The sequence below is a fragment of the Crocodylus siamensis genome, chromosome 11 (genome assembly GCF_052110815.1).
Source record: "Crocodylus siamensis isolate JL-2025a chromosome 11, ASM5211081v1, whole genome shotgun sequence".
NCBI lineage: Eukaryota > Metazoa > Chordata > Crocodylia > Crocodylidae > Crocodylus > Crocodylus siamensis.
The window spans coordinates 28,266,783-28,282,026 of NC_143405.1; the positions used below are offsets into that span (position 1 = coordinate 28,266,783).

The window sequence follows — 15,244 nt, forward strand, 5'->3', positions numbered from 1 at the left end:
GGAAGACTAACAAGTACAGCAGAAGACCAGCTGGGTTTAGCAGAGAACTCTTCAGTAAATGAAATCACAAAAAGGAAGCTTATAAGAAGTGGAAACTTGGACAAATAACTAAGGAAGGGTGAAGTCAGGAAAGCCCAAGCACAACTGGAGTTGCAGCTAGTAAGGGATGTGAAGGGTAACAAGAAGGGTTTCTACAAGTATGTGGGTAGCAAAGAGGAGGGTCAGGGAAAGTGTGGGTCCCTTACTGAATGGGGGAGGTAATCTTGTGACAGAGGATGCAGAAACGCTGAAGTGCTCAATGTCTTTTTTCCCCTCAGTATTCACAAGCAAAGTTAGCTCCCTGACTACTGCACCAGGAAGCACAGTTTGTGTATGAGGTGGTGAAAGAACAGGCTAGGGACTACTTAGAAAAGCTGGATGCGTACGAATTCATGGGTCCAGCTGGGATGCACCCAAGGGTGCTGAGGGAGTTAGCTGATGCGATTGCAGAGCCATTGGCCATCATCTTTGAAAACTCATGGCAATCAGAAGAGCTCCCAGATGATTGGAAAAGGGTAGACATAGTGCCGATATTTCATAAAGGGAAGGAGGAGGACCCAGGGAACTATTGAGTAGTCAGCCTCACCTCAGTCCCTTGAAAATCATGGAGTGGGTCCTCATGGAATTCATTTCTAGGCATTTGGAGGAGACAAAGGTGATTAGGAACAGTCAGCATGGGGTTCGCCAGGGGCAAATCATACCTGACCAACCTGACTGCCTTTTATGATGAGGTGACTGGCTCTTTGGATGTGGGGAGACTGATGGATGTGGTGTACCTTGATTTTGGCAAGGCTTTTGATACAGTCTCCCACAGCATTCTCACAGGCAAGCTAAGGAAGTATGGGTTGGATGAATGGACTGTAAGATGGATAGAAAACTGGCTGGAGCATCAGGCTCAGAGGGGGATAATCAATGGCCCAATGTCTAGTTGGCAGCTGGTATCAAGTGGAGTGCCCCAGGGATCAATCCTGGGGCCTGTTTTCTTCAATATCTTCATCAATGACCTGGAAGATGACACAGAACGCACCCTCAGCAAGTTTTCAGATGACACAAAGTTGAGGAGAGTAGATACACTGGAGGGGATAGGATTCAGAGTGACCTAGACACATTGGAGGACTGGGCCAAAAGAAATTTCATGAGGTTCAGCAAGGACAAGTGCAAAGTCCTGCACTTAGGACAAAATAATCCCATGTACCAGTATAGGCTGGGCACTGACTGGCTGGGCGGCAGCTCTACAGAAAAGGAGCCGAGGGTTACAGTGGACAATAAGCTGAATATGAGCCTGCAGTGTGCCTTTGTTGCCAAGAATGGAAAATTGGGTTGCATTGGTAGGTGTGCTGCCAATAGGTCAAGGGAAGTGATTATTCCTCTCTATTCAGCACTGGTGAGGCCACATCTAGAGTACTGCGTTCAGTTTTGGGCCCCCCACTACAAAAACAATGTGGACAAATCGAAGACAGTCCAGCGGAGGGCAACAAAAATGGTGAGGCGGCTGGGAGACATGACGTCTGAGGAAAGACTGAGGGAACTGGGCTTATTTAGTCTAGAGAAGAGAAGACTGAGAGGGGATTTAATAGCAGCCTTCAACTGTATGAAGGGGGATTTGAAAGAAGACGGAGCTAAACAGTTCTCAGTGATGGCAGATGACAGAACAAGGAGCAATGGTCTCAAGTTGCAGCAAGGGAATTTTAGGTTAGATTTTAGGAAGCAGTTGCTCACTAGGAGGATAGTAAAACACTGGAGCAGGTAGAAGCTCCTTCCTTGGAGGTTTTCAAAACCCAGCTAGACAAAGCCTTGGCTGGGATGATCTAGTTGGGGATGGTCCTGCTTTGAGCAGGGGGTCGGACTAGATGACCTCCTGAGATCCCTTCAAACCTAATTTTCTACGATTCTAAGAGCATAAGGAAATAATATAAAGGCTATATAAGGTTACAAAGAGAGATGATATGGAAATGAGTGTAGAGAAGAGCAAAGTAATGGCAGCATCTACTAGAAGCAATGATTATGCACCAGTAAAAATTGGTAATGAGAAGCTAGAAAGAGTAACACACTTTAAATATCTTGGAGCAACCATCATTATCAAAGTTCCTACATCAGAATAAGAAGTAAAAACAAGAATATCCATCGCCATTGGACAACTAAGAAAGCTGAAGAAAATCTGTACTAGCAGCAACATCACAATGAAAACAAAACTCCACCTGCTATACGTTGTTGTAATTTCAACAACTCTCTATGGCTGCAAGACCTGGACACTCACTAGGGCACTGAAAGAGTGGATTGAGATCTTTGAAATGTGTTGCTTCAGAAGACTTCTACATGTACCCTACAATGCACAGAGAACAAATCAAGCTGAAAGATCAAATCGACAAGAAATTGGCAAATATAACTTACTCAAAATCATAAAAAGATGCAGTGGTTTGGATATGTAACATGAAGGCCCAGCACCCTTACCAATACCATCCTGCAGGGTGCTGTGGACAGACAAAGAGGAGAAGGAAGACTTAAGACAACCTGGACCACCAACATCAAAGACTAGACAGGATTAAAACGGATTGATTTTACAAGGATTGCAAAAAACCAGGAAGACTGGAAGAAAGTTACTGATACATATGTGCCACAAACGTCGGTACAGCCTTGGGGCTGACTTGACCATGCTGCTTTGTTGCTCCACTAGTAGCTGTAAGCAGAAGCTTATTTTTATCTTTCTGATCTCACTCAAAAGGGATGATATATATATTTTAAGAAAATGTTCTTTATTCACACAGAAAAAGGCTACAAAAATTGGAAAGATAGCACTCAACATAGGAAGATGTAAAAAGAAGATAAAGAAAGCTGTTACAATGTTGTACAAACTGAAAGCAACTTACTCCCCATGCTGCAACCTGCACAGGTCACGTGACCCACTCAGATCTCAGCAACCGTAGCTATATAGAACAAGGTGGGTCCAATATCCTAGAATTTAACACCACACAGGCATTACAAAGAATGGAGTAACTATGTTTGAAGACAATACTGGAAGAATAAAGACACATTTCAAGAAGCAAAAACAGATGGAAAAAAAAGCTGTATTGATCCATAAACAGTTTCAGCTCACAACTTCTGTACCCCAGAATATTGTACGGGCTACAAAAAAAAGTAGATTCTAACTCAGACTCTAACAACTATAAGGTGTTGTCACCTTGCTGTACATGCCACGAGGAAGTGATCATACCTTAACTGTTCCAAACAGCTCATCCTTTATGTGTCCTCCTCCAAATTCTTTTTTCACTGTTGCTCTGGTTGCTGCATACAGCATCTTCAGCCTAACCTGAACAAACAGAGAGTAAGCAAAATATATTCAGTGGTAGACAGAAAATGTAATGTGCTTGGAGAGCACACTCCTCCCTCTGATAATTCAAGAACAGCAGTCCTATCGCCCTTTGGCAGTTGCAGTGCTAAACTTCCATATTATGCAGTATCGCAAATTAGCTGAAAAGGGAAAAATCACACTCATTAACAGACACCCAGTGTTGGTCAAGTGTATTATCCCAGCTTCATATCATTTATAGTTTTAAAGTACTGTCCTGTCAGTAATGGGATTCACTTCATAGAACTGTAGACCTCCAGTAAATTATTTGATCAATACAATATCAGTAACTTTATTGGCATGGTAAAACCTAAATACATATCTCTATTATTATGATTTTGTTATTTAAACGTGAACCATTTTTAGCTAGTGCTCCAAATAAAAGAATTAAAGATTTCTAGCAATTTGGATCCTAGTCTATAAACTGACTTCTCGCTGCTGAAAAAAATCATCAGGAGAAATTTGTCATTGAATCTCTGTATAATTCCATTGTTTCTAGCTTTGTTGCTAATTTTAAGATTTATTAGATATATATGCTGTCCTTCCCAAAAGGCACAGAGCAGCTTAAAATAAAAGACAAAAAAACCTTATAAAAACAGAGAATTAAAAGAAGAAAGTATGAATGAAACCCTCCAAATTCAAAAGCAATGTACTGCACCCCACTCTACCCACTCCTGCTCCCAACTCAACTAGTATAGCACTCCTCCCTTCCCCCTGTGCAAACCAACCTTACTTCTCACCCCCATAAACAGAAAAAAGGAGGATGAGTCCTCCCATCCCTACCCACATTCATTCCCTTATCTCACACTTAGAGGAGTCCGCTTCCTTACCTCCTTTACTATTCCTTCCCAAGTCTGTAAGCCCTTCTCCCACAGCAGGACATGGCTGTCCTCAAAACCCACTCATTCTCCTCTTTTCCCCTATACTTCATTCTCCTCTTCCCCCCCAAAAACCACATCATTCAACTTAAATATTAACAGCAAGCTATAACCCTGCTGATGTTATCTGTGTTCTATGCAACAACCTTTGTACAACACTTACCTATCGATAGCACGTCTATTGATATACAGCAGGGGAGTCAAATATACAGCCCATGGGACAGATCTAGCCCATGAAGCCATATGATCTGGCACATGGGTCATTGGACTGACCCCACATACTGGCTCTCAGCTGCATGTGCTACACATAGTACATAGGCTGTATCTGGAGCTATGCTCCCTGCACACACCATAGGGGGCTGATGGTGGGGCACATGCTGCATGCAGACCTCACCAGACCATCCATGCATATGGATCGTGCCAGATACAGTACACAGGGCCAATCCAGGAGGGAGCTCCTGCAGACTGCACCCCAGCTGCACCCCTCCCCTTCTCCCCCATGCTGCATGCATGACCAGTCCAGTCCCATACACAGAAAACGCCAACCTCAGAGCTCACTGTGCATGAGGCATATAGGGTTGACACAGGGTGTACACTGCGTGCAGAGCATGGGCTGAACCCTGTGCTGCACCTGGGACTGGGGTTTTGGGACATGGGCTGCATGCACTGCCCTGGACTGATCACTTATGCTGCCTGTAGTGTAGCTGTAGTCCAGCTTACACACCACGAGCAGCACATGGATTTTGATATGGTACACCTTCGATATGGTATCTCACCCCATAATGGTGAACAAATTAAGAGGCTGTGACTTGGATGATTACACAGTCCGGTGGGCAGCAAATTGGCTAGAGGTTCATACCTAGAGTGGTAATGGATGGGTCGGTATCGACCTGAAAGGACGTGGGCAGTGGGGTCCCACAGGGCTCAGTCCTTGGACCAATACTCTTCAATGTCTTCATCAGTGACCTGGACGAGGGAGTGAAGTGAACTCTGTCCAAGTTTGCAGATGATACAAAACTGGGGAGAAGTGGACACACTGGAAGGCAGGGAACAACTACAGGCAGACCTGGATCGGTTGGACAAATGGGCAGAAAACAACAGAATGCAATTTAACAAGGAGAAATGCAAAGTGCTGCACCTAGGGAGGGAAAATGCCACACCTACTGCCTAGGAAATGACCTGCTCAGCAGCAAGGAAGTGGAAAGGGATCTCGCAGTCCTAGTGGACTCCAAGATGAACATGAGTCGTCAGTGTGACAGTCATCAGCAAAGCTAATGGCACTTCATCATGCATCAGCAGATGCATGACAAACAGAACCAAGAAGGTGATACTTCACCTCTATTGTCCAATAGAGGTGGACACACCTTGGGCGCCACACTTCAAGAGGGATGTGGATAACCTGGAGAGGGTCCAGAGAACGGCCACTTGTATGGTTAAGGGCTTGCAGATCAATCCCTACAAGGAGAGACTAGGGCACCTGGACCTCTTCAGCCTCCGCAAGAGAAAGTTGAGAGGCGACCTTGTGGCTGCCTATAAATTCATCATGGGGACACAGAAGGAAATTGGTGAGGCTCTGCTCACCAAGGTGCCCCTGGGGGTCACAAGGAATAATGACCATAAGCTAGTAGAGAGCAGATTTAGACTGCACATTAGGAAGAACTTCTTTACAGTTAGTGGCCAAAATCTGAAATGGGCTCCCAAGGGAAGTGGTACTCTCCCCTACCCTGGGGGTCTTCAAGATTAGGTTGGATGGGCATCTGGCTGGGGTCATCTGAACCCCACACACTTTCCTGCCTATGCAGGGAGTCGGACTTGATGATCTATTGAGGTCCCTTCTGACCCTAACATCTATGAATCTATGCCTGGCATGCTGGGTGCACAATGAGCCACAGGACCAGCATGTACTGCACATACTGTGTGTGGTCCATGGACTAGATAGACCTGGTGTCATAGGTGCTGCACCAGGATTTGGTCCTTGTCCAGCCCACAGGGCTGGATGATTTTGACACCTGTGTATATAGGGTTGGAAAACTGGGAATGGGTTTGTGTCTTGTTTTAACAGTATTGATGTAAAAATGTTTGAATGTAAGGGACCCCATGCACTGGCCCTCTCCTACATTGTGCGCACTGGCCTTTCCTTACAAAATGGTAAGGTTAAGAACACCAGTACTGTAGGAGAAAACTGGACAGAAGTCACTGGGGGTCAGAACTTACCATAACTAATCAAACCTTCTGATCTGAGGCGGAGAGACCCTCAGATCAGACACAGCAGAACAGGCTTAGGTGGACCCCCACACAGAATGGAATTGCAGTCTGTCATCAAGCCTCAGAGGGTAAAATACCTGGGATGTACAAATCTCTGTAGTAGGTTCAAGTTGAGATCTGCTACCCATTTGTTTCTTAAAGAGCTAAAATCCTTGGAGTATCTTTGGGGGCTGTTCCTTAAAGTGGGGCAGACTCACAGGGTTAATCCTAGGGCTAGAATGGACGTCTGGAGGTTGTCTGGTCCAGCTCTCTACTCAAGGCAAGGTGACCTTCATCCAAACCATCTCATGCATGTCCTTGGTCTAGCCTAGTCTTAAAACTATATGATCAACACTGTTGCACAACTACAAGGTATAGTGCCCAAAGACACCAAAAGCACCATAACCTACCCCAGGTAAAGGGACAAGGGTCATTACTGTCCCACTGCTGTGTTGTTAAAATGCACCCAAGAGATCCATATAAAAGGGCAATGTCTCCCACCCCCAACTACAGAGGAAGTAAAAAAGCCCTACAGTCCACACCAATCTGACCCTAGGGTAACATTACTTCCTGATCTCAAACGTGGTAATTGGTTTGACTCTGACCAGAGGAACAAGACCCTGTCACCAGGAGCTTCTGGGTTTTTAGTCCCAGCAGGAGCTCTGGCACATCCCAGTCAAAATACCCAGCCTTGGCTACAGCCAACATGCAATGCTTCTGCAAAACATGAAAGAAAACTTTGGACAATTGTACCAAGGTGGGGAGGGCGTGGTGTTCACCCCACATGGCAACCAGCAAGGCTTGGAAGCATGGGAAAACCAAATACTCTCCATTCTGCTCTGTAACCTGGGGACAGCAAGCATGAATCAACATATCACGCACTAGCTGGACTGCCAGAACGCCCCTTTCTGTAACCCCTCCAAAAATCTATCCCAGCTGCTTTAATCTTCTTTCATAACTAAGTTAGTTGTGGAGCTCTGCTGCACCCTCCTGCTACTGATCATGGTCTTCTCCAATATCCACCTACTCAGGCTTGCAGAGCTCTTCTCATTGTCATCTCTCAGCAATCCATGTGCGTGTGTGAGGGACTCCTGGGCTTCCAACCATTCCACTTTAAAGAGCACTCCAAGCATAGCTGCTCCTAGATCATCCTTGTCTAACACTTATCCAGCCTCTATCTGAAAACCTAAAATGATGGAGATTCCACAACTTTGCTAGGCAGCTTATTCCACTACCTCACTGTTTTAACAGTGAATAAGTTTTTCCTGATCTCTAGTCTAAACCTACTTTGCTGAAACATCAAAACACTGGTACACATCCTGCTCTCTGCAGGAACAGAGAAGGCTGCTGTTCTTTATGGCAGCCTTTCAGATATTTGAAGACTACTATCATGTCTCCCTTTTGAGGCCTGTAGTCACTGGATCAAGACAGCTGAAAACCTCAAGCTTGATCAAGGTCTAAAAGTGCTAGGTTGCATCAGCAACCACCCCTGAAAGTGAAAAGAGGCACTAGCAGTGGTGAGGAGCAGAAAGCCCCAGTGGCAGAAGCAAGAGAAAAGATTTGGGTTAGTGGTTGCACTTGCCCCACTCTACCAGATACCAAATTCACTCTGTGTGCAACAAGGAGAGAATATTCACCGACTGTACTAAAAACTATTAATACCTGATGAATGTGGTTGCTACATGTTAAGGTTCTCCCCCATTACTCCTCCGTGGTTGTTTGGTTTTGTCCTAATTTCCCCCTTTCATTCATTACTGCTTGTGAGTGGTGGAGTTTGCTCACACTGAAACACACAGGTAGCACTTCTTTTCCCAGATTTCTGAATGGGGGCTTGAACCAAGATGTGTATAAACCCCCTAAATTTGAACCTGGCCTAGCAAAAGGGTTACAGAGCAATACAATAAACCCCCCTTTTCCTCATCTCTGTCTCTGACAAAGGGAAGCACAAAATGGCATTTGCTCCAGGGCACTCTGCAAAGCACATAGGCTAACCAGAACCTTTCCCTTTCCAGATTAGGTGACCATGTGCTGCCTGCTCAGTGTTCCAGCCCTTCTCTACTCTAGGTTTAGCCCCCAAGAGTGGAGTGGACAGACCAGAGGAAGGGGCAACAATGTCAGCTCCTGCCTGGCTGATAAATCAGGAAAATATTTTCTCCTGTTTCTTTCTTTCAGTGGAAGTGCACATGCCATCACTACAGAGTTCTTGCTTTCTTCCATATCAGAGCTGTCAAATTCATCTGGCACTCTGGGCCAGATCTGGACCAGGGGCTTATTGCTGAGGCTGCCAACAGTACAGAAGTTAATGACAAGGCTGACAGAACCACTGTGGCAGTGAGAGTAGTCAAGGAGTTAACGCAGGCCACTATCACACACCACCTCACATGCATTGTGGGCACCCTATGTCAGAGAAGCGACAAGGGTTGAGTGGTATTAAATCCTTGAATGCAGCTGCTGACACAGTGGTTCTGGCAGCCACACAGAGAAGTCCTGCAAACCAGATCTGGAGGGAAGTCTGTGATCTAGTGCTAACTCTTTCATTGCTAGAGCCAAAGCAAGAACCCCTGCAGGGCCAGATGGCCTATCTCTGCAGGTATCAGACCTGGCCTTCAGGCCATATATTTGATAACCCCACACTATATCCTACTCCCTTGTATTACAGTTTCCTCCAATACACGCAAAATGTTATCAAGTCACTGACACACATTACAGAAGTCGAATTTTGATTATACTTCAGGATTTTTTTTGTTGCTGCTGCTAGACAAGGCTCATTCACTGTCAGAATAATTTAAAAGCAAATATAGTCACCAAAAAAGCATAAGATAAGTCAAGAATTAGTATATCTAGTGATTTTCATTCTTCTGGAACAGCATTTCCCAACTTTTTCTGTTCCATGGCACACTTACAGGGTCTTTTCCATCCCACAGCATGCCAGCAGAATGCAGAGCTTTGGGTGGAGGGAGGGGCAAGTGGCCAGATGTGGAGGACAGGGGGGTGGCAGCAAGTGGCCGGACGCAGACTGGGGGCGGGGGGTGGCAAGCAGCCATACGCGGAGCAGGAAGGGGGGGTGGCGACTGGGTGCACGAAGAGCGGGGGGGAGGGATCAGCACAGGGCTGGCAGGGTGGCGGCACTGGCTGTAGCCACATCCCCCAAGATTCGGCGGCACACCTGGACATGTCCAACGGCACACGGCCACGGCACACCTGTTGGGAAACGCTGTTCTGGAAGATCCTCCATTGAATCAAGCAAGCATAGGCAACAGCAGCAAAAACTTCTTCCTATAGCAAATGACTAATGTGATTCAAGCAGAGCAGCACAAGGAATGAAGATACCATTTCAGAGACTTTCAAAATTCTGAAATGCATTTTTGTTCAAATGTTCAGCAAAACATTTCATAAGAAACATGAATTGGATTGTTTCACTTTTATATAGAGGTTAATATACATTTTTAAAAATGGCAACAAAAAGGTTTTTTTTAAACAAACAAAAATCAAATTTTTGTTCTAAAATATGTTGGAAGAGGTATTTGTCCAAAGCAAAATTTCAGTGAAATAAGATGATATCACAAAGTGCTCCGATTTCAGTGGAACCATATTTTTCAATGGAAAACTGTTCTATTCAAAGTTCTTCCAAATAGCTCCAGATTCAAATTTATCTTTTGGTTTTATTTCTCTTCCAGTGGATTGAGATGGCCTCATATAAATCTCAAATTGTGTCATTTCCTTCCATTCATAAAGTAGGAACTACATTTATCGCATGGTTTGTCCAGCTTCTCGGAGGCTCTTAAAACACATGCAATACCAAGTATAATTATTACTATCCTAAAAAGCCAGATATTACTCTTCCTCTAAAGCACAGTATTTCTAGTGACACATGGTTTGCATGACATTTGGAAGATTATTGGAAATTAAGTCATAGAATCATAAGACTTAATGATCCAATAGGTTGCTGAGAGCAGAGCTGGCTTTGTGGGAGACCAGCTTGCACATTGGTATGTCAGATCTCAAAGAAAGCAGGACCAGAATGGGTCATAACTTAAGAGATTCATATGATTCTGTTGGCAAAACATTTTTCCTTCAAGTCAGCACTGAATCAACACCCAAACAAAGTGGCAGAAATAATCACTTGGAATGGTACCTTTTAAATGGAGACATTGAGACTGGGCCTTGAGCACTTCTGGTTAGGGATGTTAAATTCACTACCTTTGCCAAGTTTCATCTTAGATCATTACATTTCACTTCACTGAATTCTAGCACAGGTTTAGTGACGCTTCTCAGAATTCATGATGTAGTTTTACAGTAAGCTGTTGAATAGTAGCCACACTTTACCTCAGAGGAGATCCAGCGGCCAATTACATTATACAAACTAGGGCTGTCAATTAATCGGCATTAACGTGCGTAATTAACACAAGGACCAATTAACACATTATTCTTTTTAACACGTTAATCATGAACATGGTTTTGGAGCCCACGCCTGGGCTGCCCTGCAGCTCCTCTCCACTGCTATCACCACTGCTTCTGGACTGCCCAGTGGGGGAGTGATAGCAGTGCAGAGGAGCCACAGGGCAGCCCAGGCTCAGGGTTCAGGAAGCTGCAGCAGGAAGGTGGGAAGGGGGGCCACACTCCCTCACAAACTAGAGGTGCACCAATATATCCGTGCCATATCAAGATGCTGTGAGCAGGCATGCAGCTGCAGCATGCACATGACCAGGAATGCAGCCCAGTGGCATGTAGAGCAGTGCTCAGCAAGTAAGTCTTTGGAGGGGAAGGACAGGAGAAGAGGGAAGGAGTGTGTGCGCGTGGGGGGAGGAGGTTCAGATTGAGGTTCCCATGGTGAGGGAGGGAGGGAGTGGGGCAGGGGTGAATGGGACCCTGGGGTGTGAGTGGAGCATGGGACAGAGCCACATGTGGCTCATCCAGGGGCTTGGTAGGGGGGTGGTTCCCTGCTGCTGCACAAATCCCTGAGGAAGGCATGTGCCCCTCAGACTTGTGCATGGGGCAGAGGCAGGCTGCCTACTACAGGCTGAGCCTCTGCACCTTGCTGCCTTTGCCCTAGAAGCTGTGCAATGCCATGTTGTACCTCCTGCCACTGGGTGGGCAGAAGGCACAGCACAACCAAAGCGCAGCTCCCAGAGTATAAGGGTAACACTAGCATGTACGGGGAAAATTAAGAAGGTCAAAGCACAATTTGAGATACAACTGATGAGAGACATAAAAGGTAATAAAAAGGGATTCTGCGAGTATGTCTGAAGTAAGGGGAAGACCAAAGAAACTATAGGTCTCTCACAGAATGCAGAAGGTAATCTAATTAAGGATGATACAGAGACGATTGGTATATTTAATGCCTTTTTTAATTCAGTTTTCATGAACAGGGTGCAGCTGGCAGCAAAGATAAAGAAAGAGACAAACAGCCTAAAGTAATAAAAGAACAGGTTAGAGTACTTAGAGATGCCGCACGCTTTCAGATCAGCACAGCTGGATGGGATGCACCCTAGGTACTGAAGAAATTTGCATAGGTAATCCTAGGGCTACTGACTACCTTTGAGAACTTACAGAGGTCAGATGAGGCCCCGGATGAATGGAAAAGGGCAAACAGTTTCACTTTTTTTTTTTTTTTAAGAAAAGGAAGAAGGATCCAGGGAATTACAGACAAGTCAACATGAGTTGCCTGGAAAGATCAGACAACAAGTCCTAGAATCTGCAGTGAAGCACCTATCAGGTACAGCCAGCATGGATTCACTAAGAGCAAGTCACTAGGCAACCTGATTTCCTTCTACGATAAGGCAGCAGGCTCTGTGGATGGGGGAGAGCACTGAACGTGACATACTTTGACTTTAAGAAAGCTTTGACACTGTCTTCCACAACAGTCTCATCAACAAACTAATGAAATAAAGACAAGATCGGGGTGGTCAATTATTTGGGCCCAGGGCCAACATGGGGAATTTTGATGAGTTGTCGTGGGCTCGGTCACCACTGCCCCTCCCCACCCCCACTGCAACCACCCACCAAAACTTTCTTTGTGGGATGGGGATGCAGGCAGGAGGGAAGTGATGTTCAGAAGAGAGATAGGCGGGAGAGGCCTGGATCAAGGGTTGGGGTCATGCAGTGGCCCCTGCCCTGTTAGGGGGGTGTAGGTGTGGGGAGCTGCCTGAGCATTAGGTCCTGGAAGCTGGCCAGGGATGAGGGGAGGCAGGAGAGGGCAAGGGAGTGCATGCAGCAGAGCTTACCCAGCCAGTCTGATCCACAGTGGTGCTCTGCATGGGGCTGACCCCTGGCCACTCCACACCATACTCCAGCCTGCGCCCATCGGCCTGACCCCAGTCAAAGCACACAACTTCTGGTGGGGCTGCTCCTGGTGCAGCTGCAGCTACCTGGGTGCTACTCTGCTCCCCTCACCTCCAGCAACTGCTCCTTCTGCTCCTGCCCCTGGCTGGGAGGAAGCTTCAGCCAGGCAACTCCAGCCCAGTGCGCAGGACTCTGGCTCCAGCTCCCAGGTGCCTTCTACTCACTCCACTCACGCAAGCCGGAACCCAACCATGCTCTCTACATGGAGCTGAAGGAAGAGCCCATTCAGTTTTCAAAGCCTTTGGGAGACTCACAAAGTTTCCCTCTGCAGGTAATGTAGTATTGGCAGTGACCCCTGCGGAGTGCAAGACGACTAGGGGGGAAGAGTGAAGGGCAGAGGTATTGTCAGTTTTGCACTGACACCTGCTGGGTGGATGGGTGGGTTGATTTCACCCACCACTGAGTCCTGACTTTCTTTCTGCCTGGTTCTTTCCAGCTCAGACTCCATTGGTTCCCTTTTGCACCATGTGTGTTGTAGAGGGATCAATGTGAAACTAACAATACCTCCCTCTTTCCAGGCATCTGACAGAGCAGCTGGCTCTGATTGCTGTCTTGTGCTCCGCAGGGTTCACTGGCAGCACAAGGTTATCTGCAAAGGGAAACTTTGTGAATCCCCCAAAAGCTTTGCAAGCTGGACAGGAGTGTTCTTCGGCTCCACAAAGACAGCACAGCTGTGTTCTGGCAGAGGACGGCAGAGCAGGTGGAAGGCAGGTGGGAGCTGGAGCTGGAGCCAGAGCCCTGCACACTAGGGCAGGAGCTGCCTGGCTGAAGCATCCTCCCAGCCAGGAATGGCACAGCAGGAGGAAGAGCCACTGGAGGGAAGAGCGGAGAAGAATCCAGCTGGCTGCAACTGCAATGGGAGCAGGCCCATCTGAAGCTGTGTGCGAGGGCCTGGGCTGAGAGCACAGCACGAGTTGCCCCAGGCTGGACTTGGCCCCGTGCAGAGCACGGCAGAGGCAGTCACAGGGCTAAATCAAATCAATTGGCAGGTACCTGCTGCAAACCAGATCCAATCTGTTGGCAGGCCAGATCCAGCCCATGACTTATATTTTACTCACCCTTGGCCTAGATGAACATTTTGTATGGTGGTTACATAACTTGTTGGATCACTGTACTCAAAAAATAGTCATCAGTGGCTCAATGTCTAGCTGGGAAGAGGGATGAAGTGGTATTTCCCACGGGTCAGAGTCCTGCGCACTGGGCTGGAGTTGCCTGGCTGAAGCTTCCTCCCAGCCAGGGTCTGGTATTGTGCAATATTTTCATTAATGATTTGGATGATGGGATTGAGTGCATGCTTAGCAAATTTGGGGATGACACCAACTTGTGTGAAACTGCAGACACTAAGGGGGGGTGGAGCAGGGCTAGGATCCACCTGAAGAAACTGGAAAAATGGTCCCCAAACAATAAGATGAGATTCAACAAGGGCAAGTGTAACATTGTGCACTTGAAACAGAATAACAACATGCACTAATACAGACTGGGACTGACTGGTTAGGCTGCACTACTGCAAAGACGGACCTGAGGATACAGTAGCAGACCATAAGCTGAATAGGAGCCAACCATGTGCTCTTGTTGCAGAAAAAGCCTGGGTTGTCTTAAACAGGAGTGTCACTTGCAAATAAAGGGAAGCAATCTTTCTGTTCTACTCGGCACTGGTGAGGCCTCACCTGGAGTACCTCACCCTCCAGTTTTGGGCCCCACATTTCAAGAAAAATGTGGACAGATTGAAAAGAGTCCAGCAGAGAGGGACAAAAATGATTAGGGGACTGTGAAGCAAGACTTAAAAGGAAAGGCTAAAAGAGCAAGCATTATTTAGTCTAAGACGACTGAAGGAGGATTTGATAACAGTCTTCAAATACCTGAAGGGTGATTATAGGGAGGATGGAGAGGGGCCTTTCACCGTGACCATGGGACACAGGACTAGGAGCAATGACCTCTGACTTCATCAGACAAAAATTTAGCCTGGAGATTAGGAAAACTTTCTGGACTATGAAGGCTGTCTAGCACTAGAACAGGCTACCTAAAAAAATTAGGAAAATCTCCATCCTTGGAAGTTTTAAAGGGCAGGTTGGACATGCACTTGGTTTAGTCACAGACAGTCCTGCCTTGAGGAGGGGGCTAGACTAGATGACCTTGTGAAGTCCCTCCCTGCCCTTAATCAAAAGCCTCATGGACCACAATGCAACCTTATCAAGCTACTTTGTACTGGAGACATTGTATTATCTATAAACTAACTTGCCGTGTCCCCAGATTTACAGTTTAGGAACCACTGGATTACATGTCTATTAGTTTTACTAAGTGAATTTGCATAAAAACAAAAGAGCAAAAAGAAAAAAAAAGAAAAGAAAAAATCCCCAAAGACAAAATATACCCAGAACACATTGAACTTACAAGA

At 46.3% G+C, this 15,244-nt stretch overlaps 1 protein-coding gene across 1 annotated transcript in view; it reads right to left on the reverse strand.

Annotated features, from left to right (window-relative positions):
- Positions 1–15,244, reverse strand: part of TWF2 (twinfilin actin binding protein 2) — a 106,809-nt gene that overhangs the window by 36,387 nt on the left and 55,178 nt on the right. Inside the window, exon 4 of the mRNA XM_090021338.1 lies at positions 3,251–3,346. Coding sequence (XP_089877464.1) covers positions 3,251–3,346 — 96 coding nt within the window. The remainder of the gene's footprint in view (positions 1–3,250; positions 3,347–15,244) is intronic.